The 17,275-nt window shown below is 41.3% G+C and overlaps 1 protein-coding gene across 3 annotated transcripts in view; it reads left to right on the top strand.

The window, feature by feature from the left end:
• Positions 1–16,380, top strand: part of LOC123755507 (uncharacterized) — a 470,690-nt gene extending 454,310 nt beyond the window's left edge. Inside the window, exons 6-8 of one of the 3 annotated variants that reach the window (XM_069327891.1) lie at positions 9,980–10,003; positions 11,313–11,403; positions 12,272–16,380. In XM_069327891.1, coding sequence (XP_069183992.1) covers positions 9,980–10,003; positions 11,313–11,398 — 110 coding nt within the window. In that variant the 3' untranslated portion in view covers positions 11,399–11,403; positions 12,272–16,380. Of the gene's footprint in view, positions 1–8,884; positions 9,092–9,979; positions 10,004–11,312; positions 11,404–12,271 lie in introns of all 3 variants that reach the window. The other 2 variants (XM_069327890.1, XM_069327892.1) reach the window with 2 other exon arrangements.
• Positions 16,381–17,275: the final 895 nt, after the last annotated feature.

Genomic DNA, 17,275 nt, shown 5'->3' with positions numbered 1-17,275 from the left:
TAAACGACAGCAACAACAATTACGTTAATTCGTAGTCTTTTCCATAGGCGAATGTTGCTCTGGGTCGATAGGTATTAGATATATACATATATATACATATATATATATATATAATTATATATACATATATATACATATATATATATATAATTATATATATATATATATATACATATATATATATATATATATATATAATTACATATATATATATAATTATATATATATATATATAAATATATATACATATATAATTATACATATATATATAATTATATATATATATATATATATAATTATATATATAATATATATATATATATATATAATATGTATATATATATATAATTATATATATATATAATTATATATATATATATATATATATATATTGTGACGGTAACGCGTTGGTGTTTGGCTGTTTAATGCTAGGGGTATGGCCTCGTCACATAGTTATAAAAAAATAGAAAAACTGGAACTTCGTCTGTGGTAAGGTAAGGAGAAGACACACAAAACACAAGTAAAACTTTAACAATGAAATTTTAATTACGTTAAATAAATCAAAACATGAAAATAATGCACAAACAAATATGTATAATAAAATCAATCAATCAAAATAATAAGAATACTTAAATGACACAATGAAAAGTTACGTTAAGGCAAAATAACAAGAAGTGCAATACAACAGTTAAGTGGGAGGTGCTGGAATATTGGCTTAAAGCCACCACCTCTCTCAGTACACGCTAACGTCTAGCTGGGAGGAGTGCTGGCTACGAAAGCACGGAACATTCTGAAGACTGATGTTGGGGCGACCCCAGACATCAGGTAGTATTGGGGGGCGAGTGCAGGTGCAGCCAGACCGGCGACCAATCAGCGGAGCCGTAGCGATCAACGGGTAGTTTGGTGATTTGGGTCCGAACAGGTGGCGGGCTGCATACGTTTCTGCTCACCCTTGCAAGCCTTGCTGGTGCTGTTGTCGTTGTTGGACATTTCTTCCATAGTCTTTTATATAGTTGTGAAGACGTAATTTTGGAGGGAAGAGCAGGCTCAATCTCTTGAAGGAGATTATCGTCACAACTCTCCCCCGAAGCCTGCGGTTCTGGAAGAAGTACGTCGTTATGTGGTGGAGTAATGGATGGAGTTGCTTCTACTTCATAAACTCTGGAGAGATCATGGGCTAAGATGTTGTCAGACTCTTGGTATAGCGTGTCTCCAGGTTGAATTTCTGCAGGTAGCAAGCCCATAGTAGAAGACGTTGAGATGAGAAGTGGGCGTGCTGCAGGAGGTGTAGGGTGGTGTGGTCCGTATTGATGGTGGACCGAGCACTTTTCAGGTGTGGAGTGAAGTGCTGAAGCTTTAGGATGAGGAAGAGTAGCTCCTTGCCAATTGTTCCGTAGATCCTTGTAGCAGTAGTCGCTGACAGGTGTATTCTTCTCGCCTCGTTGCTGCATCACGACACCACCCACGTCGGTACCATTGGCGTCGACATGGAGGATGAAGGGCTTATCTGACGAGGTGAGAGTGGAATTAGAAGAGGGCATAGGAGCACGATTATTATCCTGAAAGCATTTGGGAAGATCATTAAGGATTTTGGAATTAGAAAGCGCCGACTCCTTGTCAGTGCTTTCGGGAGAAGAAGCCGGGATGGTCTCACTGTGGATGTAGGGTTCTGTGAAGGTAGAACAATTAATCAAGACAGTGGGAGGAGTACCATTATATTGCTTCAGGAGGTTGACGTGGCACAGCTGGGTCTTCCGCCGCCTATCTGGAGTCTCTATGACGTATGCGTTGTTGTTTCTGCACTCTTTGACGCAGTAGGGTCCTGAAAATCTGTTTTGTAAAGGTGAACCTGGGATAGGAAAATAAGCAAGGACGAAGTCTCCCGGCTTGAATTTTCTTACTTTGCTGGTCTGGTCGTAATGAGTCTTCATTCTCACCTGGGCTTTCAATAGATTATCATGAGCAAAGCGGTGGACTCTCTCTAGAATGTGTTGAAGGTTTTGAAGAAACTGGGGCACATTCTGATGCTCACTGAAGGTGGCATCTCTGAGAGAGTCTTTGAAAGCCTTAAGGGGAGTACGGCACTTACGGCCGTAGAGCATCTCATAAGGAGATGCTCCTAGGGACTCATTGGGGAGACTTCTGAAAATACACATTATTAGGTCAATCTGCTTATCCCAATCCTTTGAGGTTTCACTACAAAACTTTTTCAAGAGTGCTTTGATGGTCTGATGACTACGTTCAAGAGAACCCTGTGAAGCAGGATGATAGGGGCTGGACAATACCTGTTTGATGTTGAACTCCTCCAGTGTCCTTTTGAAGAGATCACTGGTGAAGTTGGTGCCACAGTCACTTTGAATCTCCCTGGGAAATCCGTATTGAGTGAAGATCTTCAATAGATGTTTGATAACCGTAGCAGCCGTGATGTTCTTCACTGGAACTGCTATGGGAAATCTGGTGGTAGGACACAGGATGGTTAGGATGTAGGCGTTACCTGAACTGGTCCGAGGTAAAGGACCAACACAGTCTATTATGAGTCTGTGGAAAGGTTCCGCAGGCACCTGTATGGGAATCAGTGGTGCTCTGGGAATGGAGACGTTCGGTTTGCCTGCCATCTGACATGTATGACACTGTTTTACGTACTGTTTGACGTTGTTTACCATACCTGGCCAGTAGTAGTCTTGACGAATCATATGGTAAGTCTTGTTGAAGCCGTAGTGGGAGAATGCTCCGTGGGCCAGGTGTAGAATAGTGGGCCGCAGGCTGGTGGGAATCACAAGTTGTTCGGTGTTGGCCCAATCGTCCTCCTCCTTCAGTTTACTGGGTCTATATCTGCGGTAGAGCAAGTCGTTCTCTAGGAAGAACCCAGGAATACTGTCGGGTTGAGTCTCAGCCTGGAAAAACAATGGTGTTAAAGTAAGATCTTCCCTCTGCAACTTACGGAACTCCAACTTGGTCAGATGCGGGGGTAGTTTCTGAGGGTCTTGAGGGACAGCGGTAGCAGTAGAGTCAGCTGGCTGTGGACGTGCGGCTTGTGCACGGGTGGTCACGAGAACCGGAGGAGAAACTTCACTCTCTTGAACCTCTGCTGGAACATACTCAAGAATAGGGTTACTTGGCACAGAGTTATACACCTGGGGTTTGTCCATGACGATCAGGTTGGTCGGTTGCAGGTCTTCTGCCAAGTCGTTGCCTAGGAGAAGTTGCACTCCAGGCATGGGAAAAGGCTTTTCCCTGACGGCGACTTGGACTTCCCCGTTCACGTAGGGACAATCCAGGTGGACTCTGGCGAGAGGGTATGGAGTAGTAGCAGTGAGGTCAGTGATGAAGACCGTTTCCCCGGTGTAGACTATGTTGGGCACAGCCGACTTCAAGATGATCGATTGTAGAGCCGCTGTGTCCCTCAAGATCTTCAATTTGAAACGTCCCTCCGGATTTGAACCGTTGGCAGAGACAGTTCCAGTATACAGGTGGTTACTGAAAAGAGAAAGATCATTAACATCAACACCAACATTCATCACAGGCTTACCGGACTTAGGAGGAGTTGGTTTGGGTCGTTGTGGGTCAGTGGTTCCCTTGTATTGAGACTTACCACACTTGTCTATGGTATGTCCATAGAGTCTACAATATTTGCAGTACAGTTGTGAACCAGCTTGATCGGGGCTCACCTTCTCGTAACTGTACCACGACTTCTTACTGGAGGATGGTTCAGGTGTCAGCCGGTGGATGAGGCTGTAAGTGTCAGCCGACTTAGCACACTTCAGGTAGTCGGTTTCTTCTTTATCTGCTAAGTAGAGGCGGACAGGAGGCGGCACACGTCTCAAGAATTCTTCAACAAGCATCAGGTTCACGAGTTCTGTAAAAGTAGAGACATGTGCTGCTTCCAGCCATTTCATGAAATACCTCCGTTTCGTGTTAGCAAACTCGAGGAAGGTAGTGGTACTTGCCTTCAGGTGGTCACGGAATTTCCTTCTATAACTTTCGGTGGAAAGTAGGTAGGCGTCTAACACTGCTTGTTTCAGAGTGTAGTAGTCATTCTCAGACGCCAAAGTACTGAGTGTGACTGCAGCTCTACCTGTAAGATGGACTCTGAGAAGTGTGGCCCATTGGTTGACAGGCCAACTGAGTTGATTAGCAAGGGTTTCAAAGGTGGTGAAAAAAACATCAACTTCTGCTTCTACAAAGGATGGCATTAACTTACTTGCATGTGATATATTAAAACTGACGGGAAGATTGGCAGTAGCTTGTTGGCGTTGAGTGAAGTGTGAAGTTTCCAAGGCGATTTCACGTTGACGACACTCTAGAGCCAGAGTTGCTTGTTGCTTGTCATGTTCGCGTTGTATTTCCAACTCGCGTTGTTTGGTTTCAAGCTGTACTCTTTCACGTTCACGGAGTAATGCGACCTCGCGTTCGTGTTCTTCTCTCCTCAAAGCAGCTTCGCGTTCTTGTTCGTCTCTCCTCAAGGCAGCTTCACGTTCTTGTTCGTCTCTCCTCAAAGCAGCTTCGCGTTCGTGCTCTTCCCTTCGTATGGCAGCTGCTTCTCTTTGCTGCTCACGTTCAATCTTGGCCAGCTCTAGTTTAAGTTTCATCGTTGCCAAGTCAGTTTTATCTGCAATATAGTAAGTTTCATGAGTTTCAGAGTCTATCTTACCTTGCTCTAAATAGTAATCCAGCAACAGGTTGTGTAGGTCATTTTTGTTGGCTTGGTAGGGAACTTCTAGTTGATACTCATGTGCAAGAGTTTGTAGTTCAGTCCTCTTGGCACGACTCAAAGTCCCTATTTCACCTGCTGGATTTGCACGGAAAGTTTGGAGACGAAACATGGTGAAATTAGCAAATAAAGGTACACGAATGTTCAATAATGAAATGTCAGAAACAGGACAACGTGGCAACTGGTACCTATCCTGTGTGATCTTTAACAATTTAACGTTAAGTGAAAGATATTAAATTAAATCAAGGGCGCAGGAAATCTTGTACCCGGTACTCATGTAAGAGAATAAGGGCAAGAAAATCCTACTAACAAATGAAACAAAGTTTCGAAAACAAATGAAACAGTTAAATGCTTCAAAAGTAAAATTGGTAGTCCAAGGATGTAGGCATACCTTGCCAAGTCTCTAAAGGACATAAAGCAAGTTTTTCCTACTGAATTTAATATGATACTTACAGAATTAGCGAACTTTTGTGCTCTGAAAAAAATAAGCTAATTCCCTACCGTTGTATGTATCATCATCTCTGACTGACGTGTAGGGGTGCGAGGTGTCAACTGGTGACGAGAACTGCTGCTGAGGTCCCAATTCAGCAACTAAAGTTCGAGCTAGAGGAACTATGGCCCTCTTTGTCCTCCTACAGTCAGATTGCAGAAGATTGGGTACTCTTGACCCGGGGCAGACCACAGTACCAGGGTACCAATATGATGATCTGTCAGAATGAGAAATATTCAAGGGACATAGATGGTAAATACGAGTAATAACATGGAGGGAGAGATGACCAATTAAGAGTATGACTGCGGCCTACAGTCACCACGTAATCCAAAGTTGTCTCACCTTCACTATATGTTACTCTCGTAATGCACAATACACCGCACCTTATAAAAAATGAAATTGAATGAAAAATAGTAAAGCTACGTTAACAGAGTTAAATACGCTTACCATAAATTACCACTTGGCACCAGTACCTGAGTGAGGCTCCCGGACAGGCCCCCATATAACTTGTGACGGTAACGCGTTGGTGTTTGGCTGTTTAATGCTAGGGGTATGGCCTCGTCACATAGTTATAAAAAAATAGAAAAACTGGAACTTCGTCTGTGGTAAGGTAAGGAGAAGACACACAAAACACAAGTAAAACTTTAACAATGAAATTTTAATTACGTTAAATAAATCAAAACATGAAAATAATGCACAAACAAATATGTATAATAAAATCAATCAATCAAAATAATAAGAATACTTAAATGACACAATGAAAAGTTACGTTAAGGCAAAATAACAAGAAGTGCAATACAACAGTTAAGTGGGAGGTGCTGGAATATTGGCTTAAAGCCACCACCTCTCTCAGTACACGCTAACGTCTAGCTGGGAGGAGTGCTGGCTACGAAAGCACGGAACATTCTGAAGACTGATGTTGGGGCGACCCCAGACATCAGGTAGTATTGGGGGGCGAGTGCAGGTGCAGCCAGACCGGCGACCAATCAGCGGAGCCGTAGCGATCAACGGGTAGTTTGGTGATTTGGGTCCGAACAGGTGGCGGGCTGCATACGTTTCTGCTCACCCTTGCAAGCCTTGCTGGTGCTGTTGTCGTTGTTGGACATTTCTTCCATAGTCTTTTATATAGTTGTGAAGACGTAATTTTGGAGGGAAGAGCAGGCTCAATCTCTTGAAGGAGATTATCGTCACAATATATATATATATATATATATATATATTATATATATCACAGGTCAGAGAGAGAGGTCACTAGCAGTATGATGCGGGGTCCTTGTTTATATGTGTGTATTTTCCCAGTCTTGGTCTCGTGTTGTTATCTGTGGGGGAACTAGCCTTACTTTCTGATATCGTGCTGTGGCGATTCCTGTGATGTAGTTCATGATTTTGTTATCGTTTGATCCCGCAAGCTTCTCGAATGATTTCATTGCTTTGATCACATACCCAATTCTGATTCGTGTTCTTCCCTCTTCACTCCAACTTCAATTTGGTTCCCAGAGGGAAATACTGCACATTTTACACTGTGCCCTTTGATCTTCATATAGGCTAATACGTCTGACTTTCGGTAATTGTATTTATCTCATATTTTGGTAGATATACTTTGGTTTTTAATGTTGCTTTGAGAGGCGAGTTTATTGGGCAGCGCTGTTCGTTCTGTTAATTAATATACTGCCAAAACAGCATGTAAAAGGCAGTCGATTAAGGCAGCGTCTGGGATGCTCTCGGACGCAGGTTCGAATCATCGTCACGGCCCTTGTGGATTTGTTCAGCATGTAAAACACCCCTCAAGAGGAAGAAAATTAGCTGGGTTGTTCACCTGGTTGTACCCAGCCGGACGGAGAGCCGGTCGGCTGAGCGGACAGCACGCTGATGGACTTGTGATCCTCTGGTCCCGGGTTCGATCCCAGGCACCGGCGAGAAACAATGGGCAGAGTTTCTTTCACCCTATGCCCCTGTTACCTAGCAGTAAAATAGATACCTGGGTGTTAGTCAGCTGTCACGGGCTGCTTCCTGGGGGTGGAGGCCTGGTCGAGGACCGGGCCGCGGGGACACTAAATGCCCCGAAATCATCTCAAGATAACCCAAGTGCGTTTGGGAACAAGTGTCCCAAGTGAAGTGCTCATCAAACCAAAGTAATTTATTTTCTTCCAAGTGTTGCACGGGCGTCTCACATGTGAGAGAACACGAAACATTTATCAAAACATCAAGGAACATCCCGTAAGTAGGTTCGAACCTTCATAAAACCCTTGTGGATTTGTTCAAATCTATCAAAGCTGTTCGGAAACAATAGATACTCGAAAAATGCCGGATATTTATTTTTTGTCAACTACTAGGTAATTCTTGCACGTGGGCTATTTTGTTACAGCTACATCATAATTCTTCAGTCGGGTTTGCAGAGAAGTCCTCGCGCGCACAAAAAAAAAAAAAAAAAAAAAAATCGATGGATTGTGTTTCATGCAACATTGCACAAGTTCACAGTGTATTCGTATCTGCTTTCTTATAATTAGTTTACAATCTGGTGCGACCTAATGTGACTAAAGAGTTTACCGAGCACTGACAATAGTCTCTTTTGTGGCTTATGAGAGACGTGTTTCATAAGCCACGACGCTTTACCATGTTATTGTGTTGCGACTGCTCAACTACATTCTTTAATTTGGATGCGAGGACAGAGTATACAAATCTGTGATGATTCTATGGGTCGAGTTGCCAGCCCTATACCTGGCCTGACCAAGGGTCAAACTAATCCTCCGTACCGACCGGAAAATGGCCTTTTGAGAACGATGTAAACAAACCAACCCCGGGTCTTTTCGTTTGCTCTTAACGAGTGACCCACAGCCTATCATATTGTTGACAGATTTCACGGGTAAGTCGGTCAGTCTCTATCCCCCGCAGCCCTCTTTTTTTTTCCCCTCCCTATTCTCCCTACCTCTTCCTTCTCTCTCCCTCCCTCCCTCTCCTCCATTATGTCCGGACAGACCCCCAACCCCCACCAATCAGCCGTCCCAGAATCGGCCTCGAGCTCTCACAATAGGATTATTGTTTGGTTTTAATGCATATAAAGACCTAGTTATTTCTGCTTGCCTCCTAGGCTTTAGCTGTAGGCGTGACAAATGGCTCTTCAGCTCTGATTTTGTGGATTAGATTTAATCGATCCCATTCAGATTGGGATCTAATCGCGTTGGCCAACTCTGCTCTCCCTCTTTGCTTCCTTCGGGTACTCGAATGTAGTCGGCTTGAGGTTGTCTCCTCCTCCTGTAGTTTGTCCTTAATCCTGGCTTAGTTCTGCGCCTTTGAACTTCTTCAGTGTTAAATAATCCTGTAGATAGTCACATATGCTCACCTGCTGCTTCTATATATTTCTTGCATTCTGTAGATACAAGTTTTACCATTAAATGCTCTTGTAGGTCGTGCTTTGCAAAATGTCTCATTAGATTAATATTTTGTATTGTTAAGCTGTGATATTTGTTGTGCATCGGTCTGTGTTTCTTTTTTGTTTTCCCGAAACGCTTTGTTTTTTGTTTTTTGTGTTTTTTGGAATGAGCTCTCTTTTATTAAGTATACTTTCAATAATTGTTATCGATAGCCTGAATTATCATCTTGGCAGGCTAACCAAAAGGTCTGTAGGTCTCGAATGCAAGTTGTAGTGTAGTATACTGCAGATGGTATGACCTGGTATGTTTCAGGGCCCCCAACTACCACCACCAGTTCCACCACCACAACAACCACTTCAACTACCACCACCACCACCACCTCTACCGCTCCTCCTCCTCCTCCTGAGCCTGAAGAGGACGAGGAGGATGAGGACGATGAGGAAGACGAATTTGATAATGATATTGATGATGATATTGAAATTGAGGAAGTGGGAACAAAGCCCCATGTTGCAGAGAGTGGTAAGGAGGCAACCCCAACCCCCCCCCCCTCCCCCCACCCCTCTCCCCCCTCCTTTCCCGCTGAAAATGTTTGCCCTTATAAACGAGAAGATTGAAGCTCTTGACTATATGGTGGTTTCTTCAGTACTAACCTAACCTGGCGAAGTCCTTGCATGCTGATTCCTTGGTTATATCTACGTGTAATATCTGCTTGCTTGTTGATTGTCCAACTAACAATAGTTTGTGGCGCAGCATGTTGAGATATTGAACCACTTCTTCCTGTAATTGTTGGTTTGACATGATTGAGTTTGTTATCAGTAATTACTTTTGTTTTTTTTAAGTTAAACTTGGAAACGATTAGAGAATTGTGTGTGTGTGTGTGTGTATTATTTGCATTGGAAGTGTGGTTGGACTCCAATGTGCTTTTAAATAATTTTTTTGTTCTAGGCATTGTTGCAATAGACTCGACAATGACCCACGGTAACTGTGACCTATTATTGTGTAACCCAATGGGCACATATTGGGTCAACGACGTTTATTTAACGTTTGAAGCTACGTAAGACAACGTCGATTCAGCGTTACTCAACCATGGTTTCTTTGCTGGGAATTTTGACGTAAAACACTTTCTCGACGCCTTGTAAACAGCCCGTGACTTTATAGAAGGTCAACCTTCCCAGAGGAGTACAAAAGTGCAAGAGTAACGTTTAATCGACGTTAACAATCACGTTAACTCTGCGTTGAATTTGCGTTGCTATCTGAAATAGTTGCCCCACTGGGTCCTGGCCTTCATGTAGCCTTTATTTATGTGTGCGGTGGAGTGGACTTCAAAAAGATTTCATTGGGGGTTTCACTGTCCATAAAAGCTTATTCCTGAATAGAACTAATAGCACGTGGTCTTTTGTTTCACAGGTGTGTCCGCTTTAGAGTCTTCAGGTAAGAGCTTGGGACTTGAATTATTGCTTAAGATTTTCATCTCTTAAAAGACCAATGCTTCTTGACAATCTTCTAGTCTAGAGGGGGACGGGGGTGATGTCTCAGTTATCCCAGAGTCTTGAGATAAGGTCAAAGTGACATTATAAAGTGCTTGAAGTGATCTTCCATCCACTTGGATTGGTCGGCAGCCTCGCATTTTGCAGGTTGGTGTTCGATTCCCGATGATCCAAGTGGTGTTCGATTCCCGATGATCCAAGTGGTGTTCGATTCCCGATGATCCAAGTGGTGTTCGATTCCCGATGATCCAAGTGGTGTTCGATTCCCGATGATCCAAGTGGTTAATCACCCTCCGTCCTCCATGTGTTAATTATGACCACTTCAAGGTTTCGTAAAGTGGTCTGTACTAACGGCCTCTTTAATTATCCAGACACACCAATCACTATTAGTGTTAGTGTTATTTTTCAGATTGGTTATGCCTGAAAATGATAGAAAACGGTTACTGTTCCTCTCTAACATTGCCTAAGAGAGCTTAGGGGAAATGTCTTCAAGGTATTGGATGGGTATCGATTTATGAAACATTGCGTCTCAGTTCTAGATAAGGCGGCCTCCAGGCACCTTTCAAGATGTCTTCCCGAAGCTGTCTTGGGCAAAGTTCAGAGCAAAGTTTAAGAGGGAATAACGACACTTTCAGATTAGTTGTCTATATGTTCGAGGCATAACCAAACACGTCCACAATATACCAATTGTTGTTTCTGGATAGTAAGTAATGGGACTCCTCCTTGAAGGTAGTTTGTCAAGAAGCATTTATCTTGGAGAAAACAAATCTGCTTCTTATGGTTTCACTTTTGTTTTTCTCTTGTTGTATTGCATTTGTGTTCCAGATTATTGTATTTTGTTATGTAGTTTATCTCAAGGACATAGGTCCCGATTTTCTGTATTTCTTTTTTTATTTTTCTCATCTACATTTGTGACAAGTTTAATGTATTGTAGACAATTTTTTGATCCACACTAGCTCACTGGTAAAGGATGATTGTGACATATGATTTTATAGAAAACATTTAATTTATAATGATGCATGATAAGTAAGAGTAATCTTAGTCTTAGTGACTAATGTTTTTGTTCAAGAGAGTCAAAGTGTATTGCGATAACTGTCAAAACTAGAAGTTTTCATAATAAATATATTTACACATTCCTACATGTGCACCATGTCACTGGAGTGCACGTCCACTGTTCAACGTGTGTGCACTCCAAAATGTGTAATACGTGTATATCCGCTCTAACCCAGACTCCCGTTTTCTTTGTCCCTCAGTATCTGGAGGAGACATTGTTGCCATATCAAGCCTAACGCTCTTCTCACTACTGCTCTCACTCCAGTATTACTTCTGGCAACACTGAAGGAGGTAAGTTGAAAGGAACTTATATCCCTCCCCCCCTCCATTGAAAAAAAAGACAGTCACAGGTAGACCCAATAGCTATTTTTTTTATTACAATAACATCAAAACACAAGTGTTTTGAATTCCCTAAAGTTTACATACTAAAGGTGAAGTCCTTTGTCTTTTGTCATGCAAGTATTAAAATTTTATCATTTGCTTAATTATTTAAACATGTTAACACCAACAAACCAGAGGTAAGGTGTTTGTTTAATGGGGTTAAACTATTTTATACCGAGTTTAAGTTATAGCCCAAAATGCTATGCGTTCTAGTGGATTTATTAAACAATACAATATACAAAAGGTGTATTTGCCGTTATTACTGAACGTTACATATTGTATCTGTATATCTGTCGTTCTAGCAACAGTATTGTACTACTAATAAGTAGTACTACATTATTACTTATAAGCATCTCAGTGTTACATGTGTGATTTTCCAGACATTTGTTAAAGATTATTGGTATAATTGAGAAAGGAAAACATAAGCAAAACGTTTCCGAATGAACTATTTTATTAACAAAATAAATGCTATTTTAACACACCGCCTTTTAACTTAAAACAAATTCAAAGTTCATGGCTACTCAAAAGGGCATAATCTCCTAGGCCTAAAGCAATCCTGGATCAGATACTACAGCAGGCCTAAAATTACATGTATATTTATATAATGCATTATATAATATATACACACACACTAAAAGAATAGGGGTGGTAGGAGAAGAAAATATTAACATGTTCAATGAGGATCTACAAGGTCTTTTCTGAGTGCTCATAGTATCTTAAGATACTATAGAGAAGTACTATGTGAATACAAACTCAGGTTGTTCATTTTCTTTTGCAGGCGTGATGTATGTTTCCTGTGGCCAGCCTCGCCCCTCCACACACACCCACTCTCCTTGTTGCTCCCCAGTGTGGCCATGGCGCGTCCAATTGATCTACACCCGCCTCTCTCTCATCCGGATTCTGCGAGATCATTGAAAAAACTTAAAAATATTCGGATAGACACACCGATGCGTGCAGACTGTCTTGTGAGACGTGTCGAAATGAAGACTTGTTTTGTTAAAACGTTTTAAGACAGACTTTTTGTCTTGGTAGTTTTGCATAAGGAGGGAAGGATCTCTGCCTTTTGCCTGCTGTTGGAATGACCCAAGGAAATATTTCATCTCTTTGTTTTCAATGGAACCAACAATTTGACTTTGTCATGACGACTTTTCTGTCGCCAGGCGCCCATAATCCCGCTATCGTCCCTGTTCATCTTCATCTCTCACGTGATATATCCGATATGTGCGTCCTATGTCCCTGCCTTCCTCCCCCCCCCCCTCACCTCCTCCCAAGATGATTCTATTCAAGTGTGACCTACAAGACGAGTAGACTTCCACTACAAGACGCTCCCTGTCAGCCTCCAGTTGTTGTTTAGTCGTAAAGTTCACCGCTTAGAAAGAGACTTTGTGATGAAATTTTACAGTATCAGTTTTTATTCCTAGTTTGGAACAGTTTTCTGAGACACTGCTATGATTCCTTTTTAGAATTTACATGCATATTTTTTTTGTAAGTACTTTATACATATATGTATACTCTTTTTTTTGCAACCCATCGACCATGCTACGTATGGAATTTGTGTAGAACAAAAATGAAAATCTTCGTAAATGCAAAGTTTAAAAGAAGATTTTTCTGACTTCTTGTTGCTGAATACTCCTAGGTACATTTACAGGGAAAGCCATATGTTAAGCGCTTTACGTCATTTCTTGAAGCTTTTCTGATATAATAAGTATAAGAGAAAGCAAATATATTTCCCCCCCCCCTCCATGCAAATATATAACTGGAAAATATATATATATCGTATGTATCTGCTGACTGATACTCATAGTATGGCAGATGTTGTAATGAAATGAAAGTTAGCATCCTCTATCTGCTTCCCTCCCTCCCCCGTTCCATTTTCTTCCCCCTTCCCATTCTCCTCTTCCACTAAACCCCGCCTTACGAGCCTTACCACGTTACTGGTAGTCGATATCAATGTGATTGAACATTGACTGAAATTTTTCATGGCAATCGGGGCTCATTTACGGAGCGATCAATCACCAGGCGCAATCACCTTAGGAACGCGAGTCCTGAGCAATGCTCCCGTCATTTTTGATAGAAAGGAATGATCTTAAAGTGCAAGATGAATCCACTTATTTTTGGACAGATTTGCTTTAACATCCTATGTCATCAAAACCAGTAAACTGTTTTAGTTTAGGCGTTCCCCGATGCGTGGCATGATTGACAATTGATTATTCTAGTGCGCAAAACGACTATTAGCAGCCGTATACCATGTTTCAGAAATGAAGGCGTTTAAGCTACACTTTGGGATAGGGGTTACGTTACCTTGCGATCATTTCGGGGCTTAGCGACCCCGCGGCCCGGTCCTCCACTAGGCCTCCGAATGGTCACATAAGTCAAGGTCACTTAGACCTATGATTCAAATTAAATTAAAGTGATGAGAAAAAGTAAACAGAACAAGATGGTTTAAGTCAACAGTGTCCACTGTAAGGGTTTGTTAAGTATGGTGTCTCCCCACCAGTCTGTTTCCTACTCCTTGGTGTCATCTCAAAGATTCCTCAACTCTAATCTACCAATCTCTGACCCCGAACCTGATCTGCCAAACCAGTTTCCGCGACAACAATGTGCGTCTTCCCAGTGTTAAATGTTGTATTTCTTTTTAGTTTTGCTTGTCCTCCCTACCTTGAGTGTTTCCTCTGAGCTTCTGTTTGTTTTGTCTAATCTTGTGTATTTCTAGTCCTTTATTAGAGCTCTCACTTGTGGTTTGTTCGCATGAAAAGACAATCATCAGAGTTTTCCTAGCATACGTCGCCAGCTTTTGTAACATTTTGGTCTTAATCATTAAGATTTACTGAATTTACTGTCTGAAGTTCTATTCAATATGCCAATAGTATTTTTTTTTTAATAGATGAGTGTTCGAAATTGTTCGAAGTATATGATTCTCCCGAAGAATTAAAAAGTACCTTTCCATTCAGGCAGTAATTTGAAGGTTGAACAACATTATGTATTACCATGTTCCCCTTAATTTAAGAATTTATAATACTCTAATGGTGCTATTAATTTTAGCTCCCGTTTTCTTTGCTCTGGTAACATTTCTTGCATCGTTTGATGATTTTTACCCGAATGCAAGTATACGAATTGCAAGATAATACAGCACTACACCATTCTCCCCCTCCCCCCCCCCCTTACTCCCCACCATTACAACCCCTTCCCCTCACTACCGTCGCATTCCCACCCCCCTTCCCCCTTACCTCGACATGACCCATCTCCCCCTTTTCCCCCCTTAACCATGAACTAACTCCTCAGGCGCACGTCAATTAGAGGCCTAGTTAACCCACAGTTAGGCGCTCTAGAATCACAGGAAAAAAGGTTATCATGTATAACCAAACTCAATTACGGGCTCACCATAGCCCGTGCTACATGGACACTTCGTCCTGAGTAACTAAATCTTTAACAACAACAACAACAACTCTCTAGAATGAGGTCAGCTTTGCGCTCCTTGTTTTGTGCCTTTTTTTTATTTTTGTTAGCTAGGAATCCTGATTTCCGCATTTAGATTCATGTAAGGAACTTTGATTCTAATATTTTGTATTATTTTGGATAGCTACAGGCGTCTTGGGGTACAATTCTTAAACTGGCTGTGTGTGTGTGTGTGTGTGTGTGTGTGTGTGTGTGTGTGTGTGTGTGTGTGTGTGTGTGTGTGTGTGTGTTTCCCATACACGAGGTTAAACACTGCTTAAACTAGAACTTTGATAACCATAAAGTCTCTGATAACAAAAATGTCCGATAGGTGTCACCAGCATCATGTAATTGTCCATTTGACTTAAAACAAAAAAAACAAAAACACTCGTCTATTGATAACGAGTCAACTGGCATCTCTCATTCGTTATATGAACTAGGCGTTTCTCACGCTTAGCGAACTTCACTAATCTCATCATATGAAGTATGATATTTAACGTAAACTTCCTTCCCTACCTCCTTCCCCCTCCCTCAAACAAAAAAAATATGTACATAATACTGATGATGTGTGTGTAAAGTTTTGTACGTAAATTGTAAATACTTAAAAAAAAAGTTATAATAGATGTATGTGTATTGAGATATTTCTAGGCCTACAGCCTTATTGCGCCACTAGAAGTGATAGGCCTTGTTCCTCATCATCATTACATCATTATTACTTTTATTATTTATAATTATCTTAAATAATATTGTGAAGAATAAATAAAAACTTATGTTCAAGATCCATCAATTCTGACATCTGTTCAAAAATCACTATGGTAATTTAATTTTTTCCCCCTTCACATTATATACGAAAAATTTACGAAAAATTAATTGGAGCAGGACTGCGGGATCGAACCAGCGTACTTTGTCACCTCAGACTCATGTCATAACCCACGGACCACATTATGCTAAAAAATTGTATAAACTGAATTCGGTACCAGTCAGGTGGAGTCCACGTTGTCTAACTTTTAGCACATCGTTCTCCATTAGGGATTTACAGCGTGTGTTTGTGTCTGAGGAGACCCAAGACGTCGATTCGATCCCACAGCCCTGCTCCAGAGATTTTCTCAGATATACCCCTTTTTGTGTATCACAATTTTATATTGATGAAAACCTCACTCCTAATGTTTTATTCCATCAGACATGTTAACATGTGCTAGTCATCGAGTCAGTACTCTTGAGTGAAGAGTTAGAGAGCGAAGCTGTCTTCCTCTTCCTCCCCCAGGCCGCCACTGCTCTCAGAACTAGCGAGTATTTCCCAGCCTAGATGAATATTAATGCAGAGGTTGACCTGGGGTAGAGAGGGGGAGGGGAAAGCTTCGCTCTCTCTCTCATTTTCACCGCGTCGCCTATTATTGCTAGTGTACAGGGTGTGTACTATATTGTTTGACATTAAAATGTTTATAATAATAACCGCGTTGTTTTCATTTCCTTTAATACTTGACACGTTGAATTGCCAATTTCGTTTTTAGTGTCGAGAGAAAACACCATTGTTAAAACTTGCTTGAATTTATGAAGCCTTTGATATTTGTTTTGAGTGGCTAAAAAATAATTATCTTTACCTATTCTGGGGTAAATGGAATGCACAGAAAATGCATATTACCAGAATTAAAAAAATATAGAACACATAAAAACTATAAAATACGTTTTACATTCAAAGATCAGTCAGCAATGACAACAGAATAGTAACACACAGACCCTCCCCCCACACTCTTCTTCCAGCCCGTCCTCCTAAGGTTTCCCCAACGTCAAGAAACTGTTGTGCTAAAGTGCTTACTTATCCCAACCTACCAGAGGACTCAAACAGAAAACGGGACAGTATGTCAATGTCGCGAGTTGCTGCATTTTTCTAGTACGACAATTTTCGGCCTTAGGTGAAACATACGTCAAATTACGACGTTCTATTCAGACGACGGGTTACCCGCCATCACTGTCTTCTGGTCAGAATGTTGCAATATTCCAGTGTTGTGAATGTTGCAATGAAAGTCTGCAATATGCAGACTTTCCGCTGAAGCCTCATTATAATGACATATTTTACAAGTTTAATAAAGCTGCATCGTGGAACAGTTCACCTTTGACCTTAAGGCTTCGAGTCATTTATCGCTGCACACTAAAGTTCATATTTTTACATGACACTGTAACTTGTACCTTTTGTGTCACCCCTTCATGCCTGTATTACTAACATTACAGAATATTTCATCACTGACAAATGTAATTCTCCGTAATTCTGAATAAACGTCACTTTACAGTCTCGACGTTACACAAACTACAGTAATTGTAGAGTTCTTCTCATCTCTATACGTTATAG

This window comes from Procambarus clarkii, chromosome 20 (assembly GCF_040958095.1).
Source record: "Procambarus clarkii isolate CNS0578487 chromosome 20, FALCON_Pclarkii_2.0, whole genome shotgun sequence".
In the NCBI taxonomy this organism is placed as follows: Eukaryota; Metazoa; Arthropoda; class Malacostraca; order Decapoda; family Cambaridae; genus Procambarus; species Procambarus clarkii.
Note: the sequence above shows the minus strand (reverse complement) of the source record. Positions and strands in the feature narration are given on the sequence as shown.